Source organism: Scardinius erythrophthalmus (genome assembly GCF_964197995.2).
Source record: "Scardinius erythrophthalmus genome assembly, chromosome: 11".
Taxonomy (NCBI): Eukaryota; Metazoa; Chordata; class Actinopteri; order Cypriniformes; family Leuciscidae; genus Scardinius; species Scardinius erythrophthalmus.
This window is the reverse complement of record NC_138231.1, coordinates 12,983,227-12,999,741: the sequence shown is the minus strand read 5'-3', so window position 1 is coordinate 12,999,741 and position 16,515 is coordinate 12,983,227. Positions and strand designations below refer to the sequence as shown.

At 36.2% G+C, this 16,515-nt stretch overlaps 1 protein-coding gene across 3 annotated transcripts in view; it reads left to right on the top strand.

The window, feature by feature from the left end:
- The window catches only part of pde4dip (phosphodiesterase 4D interacting protein), a 66,430-nt gene that overhangs the window by 17,905 nt on the left and 32,010 nt on the right, over positions 1-16,515 (top strand). For all 3 annotated transcript variants that reach the window (XM_081377745.1, XM_081377746.1, XM_081377748.1), the window contains exons 4-9: positions 6,890-7,003; positions 9,420-9,496; positions 13,727-13,850; positions 14,105-14,268; positions 14,405-14,561; positions 15,929-15,982. In XM_081377745.1, coding sequence (XP_081233871.1) covers positions 6,890-7,003; positions 9,420-9,496; positions 13,727-13,850; positions 14,105-14,268; positions 14,405-14,561; positions 15,929-15,982 — 690 coding nt within the window. The remainder of the gene's footprint in view (positions 1-6,889; positions 7,004-9,419; positions 9,497-13,726; positions 13,851-14,104; positions 14,269-14,404; positions 14,562-15,928; positions 15,983-16,515) is intronic.

The following is a 16,515-nucleotide window of genomic DNA, read 5'->3' as shown; positions in this document are numbered from 1 at the left end:
TTCTCAGACATTAAAACGTGAACATGAGGGCTGTGAACGTTAAGATGTCCTGCATGATGAAGTGATCCGTGTTTTCTCTAATGGCTTTACGTTGTTGACTGTGGAGCTAAACCTTTCTTTAAAACTCGGATTACTGTCCTTCCTCTCATTACCGAAAACAGATGTGGAAATAATGAATCGGTTGCTATCAGAGAGTGACGTGCGCTGCAATCGAAGAGATGTATGATGTATTTCCTGAGTCATAGCGAAGAGGCTTAGCATTAATTGAAATTTAGCGAAAAGAAGAAAGATGTAAGTAAACAAATTAACAGACAAAATGGGAGATGGGAATAAGTCATCTCGTGTAGTTTGATCATTTTGCAGCCGTTGTTGTGCTGAAGCCTGAAATGAAGCCCAGAGTCTCAGCGGGAGTATCGGTCCGCTGAGTGGATGCGAGCTCAACGACGAGAGCCATCCGTCACACTCCATGCCCAGGGACGTCCACATTTGCCTGGGTAAAATATCACAACCCTGCAAGGGCCGGGGAACTCCGACAGGAGCATCAGATCTTTGGCCAAGAAGGCTCTGGTCTGGTATTCAGTGTCAAGCTGAAAAGTAATCTCACTGTTAAAATGTATGGCTTGGATGTGCAAATGGCACCAAGATGTGATGTTCTCTCTTCATTTCCTCTAGAAGTTACTGCAAAGAATCCAGCTGAAAACTAACTGAGCTGTCGCAGTGTTTTTTGGTTGGTTTTATGCAATATACGTATACACTACCATTCAAAAGTTTGAAGTAAGTAAAAAAAGTTAATACTTTTATTCAGCAAGGATGCATTCAATTAATCAAAAGTGACAGTGAAGGCATTTATAATGTTACAGAAGATTTCTATAAAAAATGGCTGATCTTTTGATCTCTCTATTCATCAAAAAATACTGAATAAATATTGTGGTTTTCACTAAAATATGAAGCAGCCCTGTTTTCAATGTTCATAATAGTAAGACATGTTTCTTGAGCACTAAATCGGCATATTGAAATAATTTCTCAAGAATCATGTGACACTGAAGACTTGAGTAATGATGCTGAAAATTCAGCTTTGCTATCACAAGAGTAAATTACATTTTAAAATATATTAAAATAGAATAAAAATTAAATGATATTTTCACAATATTACCATTTTTGATCAAATGCATGCAACCTTTGTGAGCACAAAGTTAGCCACCAGGGTGACTTCACCTCATAAACGTTCTGCCAATGAACTGTTAAAGCCCATGCGAGGGCCCTTGACTTTTTCACAATATGTAGTCACCACTGTAGAGGGCGAGGGGTAGTGGTTCAGATACAGAACCTGCTGTACTGTTTAAGGTGTGTGTTTCTCATATGTGTGTCTGGCGTATGGCTTTCCTGTTTGTCTGCGAGTGCTTGTGCTTGCGTGTTAGGCTCAGTGGGGCTGGCATAGTCTGTGGAAAAGCTCTCCCCTCGCCTCAGTGTGATGCTGGCAAACAGGCAGAGGCTCCAATGTACACGCACCATGAGCACCATCCGTGCCATCGCATCTGGAAATGATTTACCAGGCAGTGAGAGAGGACGAGGGGGAGATTGTGAATGGAAAAAAGAGAAGTTGCATAGGGAGAATTGGAAAAGGGTTTGAAAGAGTTCACCAAAAAACTGAAAATTCTGTCGTCGTTTAATCATCCTCATGTAATTTCAAACCCATTAAACACAAAATAAGCACCATAAAAGTGATGACTGCAATATTTCATGTCTTCTAAAGCCATATAATAGCTTTATGTAAGAAAAGACTGACATTGCTGTCCATACAATGAATAACAAATTGGACCCAGTGTTTTTATATTTTCCATTTTCATTTAACTTTAAAAAAAAGAATAAGAATTTTGTTTTGTTTAACTATAATAACCCTGATTTGACCCCACTGACTTTCATTGTTTATTCATAGTACATTTTTCAAAACATCTTCTTTTGTGTTCCACAGAAGAAAGAAAGCCATTTTTGGGTGAACTACCCCTTTAAGACCGATTATTTGATATTTTGGGATCGAAATTTGTATTTATGCATCTGTAATCGAGAGGAATTGTTGTAGGTTTAGGTTCATGAAACAATAGCTTGAATCAAGCTCGAAGAGAGCTTCCCATAAGCCTCCCTTCCATCTATCTTTTCAGTCTCCATGGCAACAAGAAGGATGTCCTGTGAAATTGGCTCAGGAATCTGGGTCTCTGCAAGAAGGCTGAAAATACATGAAAATGCCACAACAAACTGTTGCTGAACGCATCAGTCAGATATGTAAGGTGACTCAGTGCGATCATTACTTAAGACGATACAACGGTTGTGTTCAGCGGAGTGGCCGTGACTGTTGATTTTCTGCTTGATTTATGTCTGTGTTAAATAGAGCGCAGGCTTTGAGCTCTCAACCCTCTCAAGCTTAGCCTGTCAGACTGAGTTTCACACAAACACATCAGCCATGTGCTTCGGTCATCAGAATTACAAGATTCAAATAAACATAGAAATGGTCCAAAATAATTGACGTCTTTATTGGACTGTAAAATTGTAGTTAAAATAATTTGTTCTGGATTTAATTTGTATCAGATGAGAGACGTTGCAGGCCTTCAGCATGTTTATAGCACATCAGGCTGTTTAATATGTTTTTATAGCATTATCTAAAGGCATTTCCCCATTGAGCTTCAAGACTACATTTGCCAATGGGTACTTGCTGCCTCAGTCTCATTTTATCAGTTAATAACTGAAATATTTCACTAAATGAAGGGTGTCAAATTTAGTTTGGTGCATTTTATGCTTTGTTTTTGTGTGTGTACTTGTATATGCCATAGTGTCCCAGAGAAAAAGGTTATTTCTCAGAAGTTGCTCATTCAAAGCTCAGAGAATAGGAGTATATAGAATTGTGCGTACTTGTTTTCCTTATTTTTACTTTTAGATTACATTTGCCAACACTTTTTTTGCCACAAAAAAACTAAATTTAACAACACTGATAAATCTAATCTCAAAATCAATATCCATTTTCATACTGAACAATAATGTTGCCTAAAATCATTGTTGCTTAAAATCTTTGGTTTATTTTAGTGTTGACAGAAGCCTCTCACCAAAACTGCATTTATTTAAACAGCAATAAAGTACAACAGCAATATTGTAAAAAATTAATAATAATAAAAAACTTTTCTATTTTAATATGTAATGTAATTTAATTGTAATTTATTCCTGTGATGCAAAGCTGAATTTTCAACATCATTATTTAGTCTTCAGTGTCACATGATCCTTTGGAAATCATTCTAATATGCTGATAAAAATTATTCTTATCAATGTTGAATATAGTTGCTGCTTAATATTTTTACTGAAACCGTTAATACATATGTTTTAGGACATATACAGTACAAAAAGAAAATGAGAGATGTGTGAATATATTTGCTTTGAATGTTTGTGTCTTTTGGCACCATTTGTCGTCAACTTGCATTGCGTTACATTCATAATATATTTGTTAGCGAGTCTTCCAAAAAAACTGCTGCATACTGATAAGACGTGAGAAGTGAAGCAGCAGTTGGGACTCAGGAAGCTAGTATCTCTGACACAGGGCGCCATGGCAACATTAACCGTCTACAGTAAATGCAAATGAGGGAGACACAGAGCTGATCATGAATACATTCCTGCACAGAAACAAGAGCAACCCTGGCTTCAGTAATTAGATGTGCTTCATTGCAAACTCTGCATTTTATATAGCTATTCTGTTGTATTTCCAAGAGATTGTAATCATAGTAAGATGAATTTGATTATTAAGGCTTGGATTTAAATGTACTCTGTGTCTGGAAAATATCACACTAATATTATAGGACCTGCTGACTGAGTTTCTGTGTTTGTTGCTCATTGTCTTTATACATAGTTATTATTATGATTAATGACTCCTAGTAATGATTGATATATGCTTTCATTCCTAATTTCTAACCAAAAGTCCATATCACTTGTACAATTTGTCATCTGGCATTACTTTTATGGCAGACAAATCCCTTCATTTGCATTTTTTCGGCATGTGTAATCCTTTAAACGACTGTTTCAAAGCCAGTTCCCATTAGCTGCCTCATAATATCAAAGCTCAAGCACTCAATAAGAGTCAGTCAGTCAGCTCTGACAGTGAATATAGACTGCATGCGTATATACCTCAGTACGTACGGCACACAGAAGCTCACTGTCTTTGGCCTCCTTGTTTCAGACCTCTGCCCCGTCAGACAGCGACAGAAAGACAGAGTCCAGACGCCGATGTGTCTCTTTACAAACATGTCAAACCTCCCATTTTCTTCCCACAATGGAAAACCTCCTGTAGACCTGTAGAACTCAAGTTCCCTCGCTGACAGACTGAGCAACGCAATCACCCTCGTGATCGGGCACAGACAGCCAGCGCTATGGGGAAATAACCATGAAAGAACAGTATTGCACTTATGTTATCCAGTCTCACTGCATTTGATGGCAAGACTGATTCCAGATTGAAATAAATAGGGTTTTGCTTAAATTTAAAGTGCCCGAGGCGACTTTTCTACAGTATATATGAGCCCCTAATGAGTTTTTAGGGGTCTCCAGTTGTCATTCCCAGTTGTCCTAGACTTTGAAGTTTAGTCCGCCGAGCTTTTTGTGCATATGGAATTTCTCTTTGCAGCGAAATCAATCATGTTCAATGTCATTACTTACTGAAGCCATCTATTGATTAGCATTATTTTGTGCAATATTTTTTCATCTAACAAAAACTTTTTTGAAGCTTGAATTGTGAACCCGGTCACACTTTAGATTAGGGTCCAATTCTCACTTTTAACTAATTATTAACTACGACTTTTGCCTCAATAAACTCCTAATTACTGCTTATTAATAGTTAGTAAGGTAGTTGTTAAGTTTAGGTATTGGGTAGGATTAGTGGATGTCGAATGAATAAGATCATGCAGAATAAGGCATTAATATGTGCTTTATAAGTACTAATAAACAGCCAATATCCTAGTAATATGCATGCTAATAAGCAACTAGTTAATAGTAAGAATTGGACCCTAAACTAAAGTGTTAGCATGAATCCTAGCAACAGAAAGTAGAAGCTCCCACCAGTGATATTAATAACATTTATATGCTATTTTTAGGTGTGTGTGGGTGTAAGCCTTTGTGAAGTGATTTTATTGGGAAATGGTGAATCTGTCTCCACATGAGTGTTTGGCGTGTTGATGTATATGTTGGTTGTGGTTTGAGGAGGCTGTCGCTATATGAAGGACGGATCCAGTCCAGAATTCCTTAGTGACAGCTGTTCCGGGATACCTCCTGAAAATAACCCTGAAAAGTACTGAGTCTTTCTAAAGTTCACTTTCTGCAGAGTTTAGAGCCATACTGCCCTCCAATGGTTAAACTCTGTGACAAATAAGCATACATTAAAGGGCATATTTACATAAATACATCTTTAAGTGGGTCATTACAAATACATGTATATAGGATAAATGATTGATCTCAAGTTTGGGGTCTGTAAGATCTTTTCATGTTTTTGAATGAAATAGTGCAAATCATATTAATTAGTTTTCTTTTGTCAAAATGTTTCAAATGATCTGAAAGAAATGTTGTATCAAGATATTACTTTAACTGAATAGTGGTAATTATATTGGTAATTTTGAAATACTCTATTACTCACCAATATGGAACTTCGATAATGAAAAACTATCAATACATGAAGAAATATTCCAGATGTTTCTTCATTTTTTCCTCATTATAATCAAAATATTTCAAAGATAATATTGTATTAATTGGTAATAAATTGCTTGGCTTTTTTAACTGACATCATACTCCAGGAAACATTTTTTTGTGTGTTAAAGGGGTCCTATTATTATTATTATCAGTTATTATTATTATCGGTATGTTTTTTTATATGATGTTATAGTAGAATATTTTATCAATAAGCACTGTTTCTGAACTCACTGAAACACCTCTATAGTAGTCTTGAGTTTTCTTCTGGGAACGTAAATGTCATAATATCAAGGCAAAAAAGGGCAGAGGCCTGGTTGAGTTGCCTTAGTAATCTGTTGAAACTCGCGGTTATGGTAAGGGGCATGACATTTCTGAAACGCGTTCAAGGCTCATTGAGTGTCTGACTTATCAAAACACACTGGTCCAGCTGACCAATCAGATCACATTGTGCTTTTCGGAAGAAGGGGCTTCATAGAGACAGAAACTAAAGAGAATGTTACTGACAGACTGGGAAGAGAGGTGCTGCAACAATGTAAAATATGTGGGGGAAAAGTGTTTTTTTTTTAAAAAGTCAAGCATGAAAACCTATTCTAGTTATAGATATAGTCGACTGACACCATGCACACAGTCTCACAGTACATTTTTATGAGTGAGACTTGAGGAACAGGTTTAGTAATAGTAAGTATCAGATAAAGGATGGCGGTTGTAAATCCAGTTGAATCTAGTTGAATCGTCCACTTTTGGAATGAGCAGTCTGTGATTTTTAGCACGTAAGCCTCCTCTCTCTCTCTCTGTCTGTTCTATTTCATTGTCGGGATCAGTTAACACATCACGCATGCCCATGATCCTTAAAGTTAATTCCTTTTGGTGGCTGTTGAGGTAAAAAAAGATCCTCATAATCACCCCTCCTTCTTTGCATACACCACACATGGTGGAGGGGGGAGGGGGGTTTAGACCCCTTTTGAGAAGGAGGACCCTCAGTGTGTCACTTACAGTTCATGTTGATGTTGTTGTCCTAGTTTTAGAAAACCTACTACATCTAAGTTGGCTTGTTTTAGATATCTTCACTCGCATTTAACGTTAGCGTGTGATTTAGGCAGTATGGCACAGGTATGAGGGGTCTGAGAACCCCTACGTGAAGGAAGCGATCATGTTTAACGGCTACCGTACTATTTCACAGCACCTCAATGACCTGAAGAAGGAGAACTTCAGCCTGAAGCTTCGCATCTACTTCCTGGAGGAGCGTTTCCAGCAGAAATTTGAGGACAGTAGCAGTGAGGATATCCATCGCAGGGTGAGTGTCACTGGGCTACACTTAATGTGTTAAAGTAACTAATTCAATTTGACAAGAAAATATGAACCAATTATTAACCATAAAGGTCCAACATTTGCCTGTCTATGGCCAGAAAATGCATATTTTAGCACATTTTTTGATAATAAGAAAAGACAGGGGCAAGTCACAGATTTTACTTCAGTTCATTAAATACATGTTGATATTTTGTGACAACAGTGTTATGGGAAGTTGTCCTGCCGTTAAACATTCTATCATAGTATTTTCATCACAATTTAACAGCAATTGTGCAATCAAGCAATTATGAAATGCAAAAAAATGGTAACAACCAAATATCAAACCATTGCTCTGGCCAACAAATATTGCATTTAATAAATAAATAAAAAGTTATACATTTGAAACACTCATGATAACTGTCACTGAATCTGTTGGAGGTGACAGTAAGCTTTTACATAAGTAAATTCTAGTACTATAGCATTTGTTTTGCTGGCTTGACAAATGCAAAGACCTAAAATAGCCCATAGAGCCGCAGACACCCAACCATCTATTAAGTCAAACAGTGGACAACAACTGCAGCCTGGATATGCGGCTCTATTTAAATAAACAGCATTAATATGGACCAGCAGTCTCCCGCACCTGTCACAAACTGACTATCGGCACGGGAAAAACTGGATCATGGGTAGAGCTGACTGACTGACACTGGTTAGGTTTGGTTTCTAGGGCGAAGTAAAGGTGACACTTTCTAGCAGCTGTTGTCCATGTACTACTATACCAGTCTAGAACACAGAAAAAGAACAGTGTATCACTATGCATCACTATGTTTAAACATACTTTTGCTGCAGTGAAATACAGGTCCAAAAGTCTGAGATCACATTGAAAATGTGCGATTAATAAACCAAAACTTCCCTCAAATTGTTATGCCTGTAATTTGTAACACACACACACAAAAAAAAAAACTCAGACTTTTGAACCCCACTGTATGTTTATGCATTACATGTCAGGTTACATATGGAGGCCCATTATTCCTAAGGTGCTGACTATAATATTTATGTATAAAGCATTAATATTGTATTGAAAACCACACCATTATGGTATACATGGCTTAACAATCTTGATTGGAACAATTTTATTCATTTTGATTTATTAGATAAACATGCATTCATGCACAATTGGACTTAAAATAGCAACTGAAGTGTGTGTGTGTGTGTGTGTGTGTGTGAGTGTGTAAAGCCCAAAGATGCTGTATTAGCGCCAAAACCAGGCTATTTCTGTGTCTGACCTTTTCAAATGAACCTGATAAAACAAATATTAGTCCCACTGACCCATATAGGCAGCACAAATCATTAAGAACGACCGATATATGACAGCCGCTTCTGAGTCCTTTTTTATTCATCAAACACCATTTACCAGGCAAAGCTCTCTGTGGTTACAACAGGATGTGTATGTATCATTTCAAAACCATATCGATGCACACACAAGTACTAGCAGGAACTGATCTCTTGCCAGCTACACTGAGTATCTGGTGGTGAGAGTTATAAAAGTCTCTGTTGCTGTGGCCTGGTGCATTGTGGGAAGAGGAAAGTAAAGGGGTCAGGTTTGAGTGCTTGTCAGAGAGAGTGAAAGAGCAGGTGGTTGGCGTCTCTTGTTCTATTTTAGGGTGAGACTGCAGCTGCACGTGCAGAGAGCTCACACAGGCTCTGCAGACTCAGCAGAGAAGATGCATGAAATATTTAATATAAAACTTTTTTTTTTTTGGTATTTTTTATTTAGCATAATGCAGATACATTTGTGACCCTGGATCACAAAACCAGTCACAAGTCGCACAGGTATATTTGTGGCAATAGCCAACAATACATTGTATGGGTCAAAATTATATATTTTTCTTTTATGCCAAAAAATCTTTAGGATATTAAGTAAAGATCATGTTCCATTAAGATATTTTGTCAATTTCCTACCGTAAATATATAAAACATTTATTTTTGTGAATGAATGCAGCACAATCGTGAACAGAAATGGACAACTATAAAGGAGATTTTCTTAATGTTTAAATTTTTTTGCACCCTCAGATTCCAGATTTTCAAATAGTTGTATCTCGACCAAATATCGTCCTATCCTAACAAACCATACATCAATGGAAAGATTATGTATTCAGCTTTCAGATGATCTATACATCTATAAATAAATAAAAATACCCATAAGACTGGTTTTGTGGTCCAGGGTCACATTTATTCAGACAAAAATATGTTGGTAGAAGTTAATAGTGTTGGAAGCATGAATTTCTAATGGACGGTTTATTAGAGTGAATAATCATTGAACAGGAATAAAAACAGGAATGCAATGTGGTAGAACAGCATGCAAACTGTGAGACTTGCAAAATGTGATTCCAATGACTTTTTCAAATAATCCCTTTGTTTTTCAGAACATTGAGCTGAAGGTTGAGGTGGAAAGTTTGAAACAAGATCTCCAGGAAAGACAGGAACAGCTTGACAAGGCCCTGTAAGTATCAAACAACACAAATATATTCTTTATACAATATATTTGCTGTTCACAAATTACAGTAGTCTACATTCACAGCAGAATATGGTTGTCAGTCCTTAGTTCTAAATCCAGTTACATTTGCACAGTTCAGTTATAAATTAAAGTATAAATTAACCGACTCCCATACATTTTTATACTCTCATACCTGCACTTTGAGAGCTTATACAAACAGAATAATCTATTAGGTAATGATACAAACACTGACCGTGTGAATGTAACCTTTTAGTTATTAAGCTAAACAGCTATAATAAAAAAAATATATAAAATGACAATGTTTAGCTAAGTGTCAACATAACTGCTTTTATAAAATGAAGTCTTTATTAAGAGTGCAGGTAGTGAAGCCAAGCATAATAAGGAAAGCAGCAAAAGCAGCTGAGACAGAAATCTGTGTTTTTATGAATCTGTCTTTTCTTCAGTCTGGTGATCCTCTCTCTCACTCATAATGCTGGGCTGCTTCCAACTACTATCAGAATAGCTGCTTCTCCTAGGCATGTGCGACTTATCTTGCTATACTGCCAAATGCAAAAGGCCAAAGCCTATCTAAGACAGAGTGTCATGATACCCTTTGAAACGTGTAGGCGACTGCAGCACATGACCCTGTGACTTGATTTTGCTGATGGAGAGGCTATTTGAGCCCCTTTTTAGACACTTGAATGCACACACTACCTTTCAAAAGTTTGTGTCTCTAATGTTTGTGTCTCACCAAGGCTGCATTTTCAAATGTAATTGTAGAAGTTTGTTGTTATAGGAAGAAGGAGGGGGGAACCGGCGAACATTTCACAACTTTTAATAAAATAAATAAATTAATACAAAATGAAAGTAAAGGCAGCAGTCCCTCACGTACGACTGCTACCACATATAATAAAACAGAAACACTAACACACCTCTCTCGTCCTTCACTGTCGTCGCTCCTCCTTTTATGCTTCCGCTCCTCCGTGAGAGATACGAGACCGGGGCATCGCGCAGGTGTCGCTCATCAGCAATCACGCCACCGGCCTCGTTCTCTCACGGCCCTCTGCCTCGTCTTGCTCGCCACAGTCATTTATTTATTTGATGGCAAAGCTGAATTTTCAGCATTATTACTCCAGTCTTTAGTGTCACATGATTCTTTAGAAATCATTCATGATGATTTGCTGCTTTTTTTGTAGAAACATCAGGATTCTTTGATGACCAAAGTAAAAAATAATCATTTGTTTGATTTTTTTTTAACAATTTAAGGCTTTACTGTCACTTTTGATCAATTTAATGAAAGAAAGTTGAATGAAAGTTTTAATTTCTTAAAAAAAAAAATTCTTACTGACCCCGAACGTTTGAATTGTACTGTATGCACCTGTCTATAGTGGCAAGGGCTAATTCATTCTCAGTAAAACACACAACGAGCCAGGCTTGTGCAAAATTCAGAATTTCAGAATTGGCCTCCATTCAATTCATGAATTTGAATTTGAATTGAATTTACTCCGCCCCACAGAACGTTGAATTGAATTTGAATTGGAATGACAGGAAGTGGAATTAAACTTATGGCAATTCAAAGAAATTCCACACAGTCACACAACAGAATGTGTTGAGTCTCGCATACATTCAGTGCTAGGAAGGTTACTTTGGAAATGTTATTGCTTACTGTTACTAGTTACCCATTATAAATGTGGTTTGGATTACTTTATTTGGATAACTTTATCAATGCAAAGCAATTTCGTTTTAAGTTGATTAGTAACTAATTGAATTAAACATTTTACCTCAGTAATACAACTAAATACACTTACATTAATTTTGTAATTTAATAACAGAAATTTCATTTCACGTAACTAATTACTCCCCAACCCTGCGTACATTTTGTTCTAAAATAGATATTGATCAAATTCTTGAAATAAATGACCCCCTCAGTGTTGTTTAATTAGTTTTGTTCCAATGTAATTTTCATTTCAAAGTAAACACACAAACACAAAGTTACTGTAAATGCAGTTATCATTTATTCCAATGCAAAAAATTACTGAGCAACACTGTTGCATCCAATTCTCAATAGCTCCTCAAATGTTTTTTCATTGAGTCTGCACGGTTCTGGTCTGAATATCTTTCCTGCAACACTAAAGATTCTCTCAACAGGTGCAGAGTGAAGTTGTAAGGGACTTCTGAAACTTAAAAAGTCCAGTGTTGCCCATCAAATTGTGCTTTCAAACAAATGTCCACCTCAAATTGTTTAGCAACCATTTTAAATACTTGGTTAAAGTAAAGTATTCTGGGAAATGGAGTCATGTTCCATCATGTTCCACAAAATTACAATTACAATAAATCAAACTTAATTATTTGTTCTGTGACTAGAGCTTTTAACATTCATCGCTGGGGGAAAACATATCCTTTTAATGTAATCTGTACAAGTAGTTCATACTAATATCATTTATAATGCAATCATATCTGACATATACTGTAAAGCTTTATTGTTAAACACTTCACTTAAAATATGTATATGAATTTCTTTGAATTTTTATTGAATTGCAATTCTGCTTCCTTTAATTCAAATTCGAATTGTAATTCTAGATCCTGTTTTTGACATCAATTCAAATTCAAGAATTGAATTGGAATTAAGGAGTCATTCTCAATTCAATTCTGAATTGTGCACAAGCCTGTAACAAGCAAGTTAGTCCTCACGTAAGTGGGGTTAAGTTTGGTGCTTTATGGCTGAAGCTTTGCTTTTTCTTCTACAGTTGGGTTGGAAGTGTGTCAGTAATGTTTAAATTTACAGTAGGATTCATTGGCCTTTAGGGGATCACATATAAATAAGACCCCCTTGCTTCGTGTTATTCTTCAGGTGACATCATTGTTCCGTTGAAGGGCCAGTTGCTATGTGTCATTTCCATCACACGCTCTGTTCGGTTCTGATGATGTGTTTGCCGGCGACCTGAGTCTGAGTCTTTGCCATCAAGCAAAAAATCCCCTCATCATTTCTCCTCACTTTTTTCTTCATAGCTTCCCTTAAGCCATCACTCCGACCCTCAGAACTGACATTCGGTTCACCGAGGACTAAAAAAATCAGAACTGAATGATTTCACCTCCCGAGCTAAATGATATGTCTTTAGGCTGTGATTGCTAACATGTTGTAGTGACTGATCAGGACGATCGCTCAGACCGCTCGTTGCAGTTATGGATGTCCTGGCACGACACAGTTAAAAACCCAGAGGTGCCGTTTGCTCCGGATCAAACAATTACAGCGGGGTCAGTGCCGCAGCCATCATCACGTTCAAAAACAGCTCCGCTGAAATGGAGCAACGGGGTCTGGAAAAGCTGTTATGAAGTCCTCGAGAGGCTTCTAGAGCGCTGCGCTGAGTGAAAGGCTCTCACAGACACTCTAGAATACTTAAAATGTCAGAGCAACACCCTTCACACACACAAAGTACAGATTAAAACATCCCACTGGAGACATGAGCAAAGATTGTTACGAGTCACCTTTGTGACTCTCTTCTTTTGCCTGAATACTCTTTGGGGATTGAAAAATGAAATGAAACTCTTTCACTGAGTCTGAAAGGTATGAATGTGCTCAGGGACAAAGATTAAATAAATCAAACATGACCACTAGCAGTAATTTGTTTTTTAATCCCCCCCCCCCCCCAAAGGACACTGATACTTTTTCCCAAAATGTGATTTTTTTACTACAATTTTTGTATTATTTATTTTTAAAATGATTAATTATAATTATCTAGAGTTTTAGAATTAAATTAGTTTATTTATATATATATTTATATATTCTCATTTATCATCAGAACAATTACTGATAATAATAAATGAGAATAATTATTGTCCTAAAGTTACTTTCTAAGTAGAATTCCCTCCAAAATTGTAGGTGCGTTCACTAACCAATCACAGTCCAATTTAACTGTGCTGTGCATATATAAATGAAGTAACTTTTATTTCAATGAAAACACTTCCTTTCTTTGTTAATTAGGTTTATTATATATTCAGCGCTGTTTACATGACACGTTTTGTTTAAGAACATTGTACCATGTACATTTCTATTGATCATGGCAGAAATAATTCATCGTTTTAGACACTATTTAACTATGAGACAAATCCACAATGCCACAGGCAGCATATAGATCAAAAGTGCCCTTTTCCCATTTGTATCTATGGATTTGTTTTGACGCATTCTTTCCGAATTGTTCACTAAAGCTGTTTTGTTTGTATTGTGTTACTTCACAGAACCACAGCAGAGAGTTTGACCAATCAGAATGAGGTGGAGGTGCAGCGTCGCTGTGAGGAACGCCAGCAGGAGATCGGACACATGCAAGAGATTCTGGAGACCAAGATCCAGCTTCTGCAGGAGGTGCATATTACATTCCTACACACAACAAAATCCACATTTACGGTGCTTAGTATTTAAACACTTTTGCTGCTTTAGGTTACTTTTGTAAGTGTGTGTTTTTGATGCAAAGTCTGTATAAGATACTTTATAAAATCCTTTACTTAACGTGTTTCAACATGCAGAACCAAAACTGTCCTTATTATTGCATTGCATTGCAGTTTTTTGCGTTTTATTTTATTGCATTGCATTAATTTTACTGCAATTTTTACTTTCAGGAGGCTCAATTGGCAAGAAGTGAAGCAGAAAAAATGGCTTCTCTGGCTGACTCGGAGACCCGACGCTGTTTGGCCCTAGAAAGGAGGATGATGATGGAAATGCAGGGGGGAAATGAAAGCTTGTCTGCCATGGCACAGCTTGATGAGATGGCTGAGAAGGACAGGTAAACATTACAGCAGTGACCATGAATATGACTGAATATACTGAAGTTAATTCAGGGACTGTTTTATATAATGTTGATTATTCTGATATTCTGTTACTCAATCTATTATGCCTTTTCCTCTCTTTGTTTCACTTAGGTTAATAGCAGAATTGAATGAAACTGTATGCAGGAGAGAGCAAGAAGCATCCGATCTAAGTTCACAGAGGGACGTCCTTACTGCGAAACTAACTGAGCTGGAAGAGCAAGTGCAGAGCCTCAACTTTTCCCTCCAGCAGAAAGAGAAACACACACAGGTATACAATAGGACTCTTATCCACCTAAATGCACACATAGATTTCATGTGGCCCTGATAATCAGTATCCTTCTTAAATCTGTGTCATCCCTGCAGCGTGCTTTTAGGCATATAGCATACACACTCAAACTTACATGCTCACATAATTGTGTGTTATATGTGATTGTGCATGTGACATCTGGCTCTACTGTATTCTTCAGTGTGGTTAAGGCAGCTAACTAGGTCACTTTGGCCTCTGGCCCCTATTCAACCCCAAAAGAGAAAGTGGGTTCGGATATCAGACTGTATTTATAAACACATACACACACAGTCATGCTATTGCAAATAGGTCATGGCACATGCAGGAGTGATTCAATACTTCTCCCAAATAAGTATATTTACAGTATGGGTATAAATCACATAAACAGGGAGATTTATATTAACTTCACCTTAGATTCATATGTAAACTGAGACGTATAAAATTGGTATAGCCTGCATGTAGATAAACACGTTTAACATTGTAACAATGAATCAAATTGACTAGAATATGCAAATTGACACAAATGAAAAGGAAATTGTTTAACCCTGTAAAGCTTACTGTATCATATTTAATACACACATTTCTAAGACCTTTAAATTATCAACGTGATCAAAGCTTTGTATGCAATCTACTACATGCCTTCTGTGTTTTTTAGTTTAATTCTGTATAAACTTTTTGCTGTGAAACCTTTTTTAAAGTAAATGTAAGATTAACTTTTATATTGTTAGTAATATTTCAATATGGACACTTACTGTCCTAAAGCAACTTAGGTTCACATATTATCCATACATTGTTCTTAAGAAAATTCATGTTTAAATGTATCAAATATGATACATCAAGCTTTTGAGGAATGTTTATTTACACATCTCTCAATCATCATTGTATTTTGTATTTTGATTTATAAAAAAACCCTACAGAGCTTTGATAATAAAACTAAGCATTTAAATATCTTATTAACTATTATTATTGGGATGTATAGAGTGATGTGTCAAATTTATATGCATTTTAAGTAGTCTGCTATAAATATCTAATTGATTTACATTACAAACTATCAGAATTTCTTCTTACTTTTTGGCCATATGAATAACAGCAAATGCAACAAATTGCATATTTTTACTTAGTTTGGGCCTCAGAGTCATAAAAGCCTGATGTATAATCAACAAAAATATAAAAAAATAAATATAAAAAAAAGTTATTTTTATATGAAAAATAACATTCCAAATAATCATATGTCAGGCTTTACCGGATTAAACAGAACTACAAAATCAAATGTTTATATTAGTCTTTTAAACTGTGTGTCATGGCTTGTTTTTTTTAAAGAAGTAGGCTACATATTGTTTTTTTTTTAGACCCCCAGAGAAGAACTGGCTCATGGAAAAAGCAACACAGAGCAGGAGATGCAAGTACGACTTTTTATTTTATTATTTTATTATTATAGTCAATCTAAAGGTATGAATGAATGGTCCCATTTTTAGGAAAATGGCTGTAATTTTACTGAAGAAATAGCATCACCAGTGTGCTGAGAGTGACATCTAGTGTACAGCCATAGCAAGCTGAGACTGCACACGAGCACACACATTTACAACCATTTTAAAAATCGAACAGCATGTTAGTATTTATAGTTAGTATATATATGGTATTTTCATGTATTTTACTTTCAGTGCTGCTATTTGCTCTTGAAAGTAATTTTTGTCATGCCATAGACAAAAAATATTATCCAACTGAGGGGTTAAAGGTATATGCAGTATTCGGTTTCTTGTTTAAACTGGGTTTGCAAGGTGACAAGTGATGACATCTATTTTTGAAATCCTAGCACTTTCTTTCCCACAGTTAAACAATGTATTTCAACTTTGAAGTGATTTTTCAAAATATAATTTAGGCCTAAAATATACTATCATTTACATCACACTGTACACAGAATAATAATGAAAACACA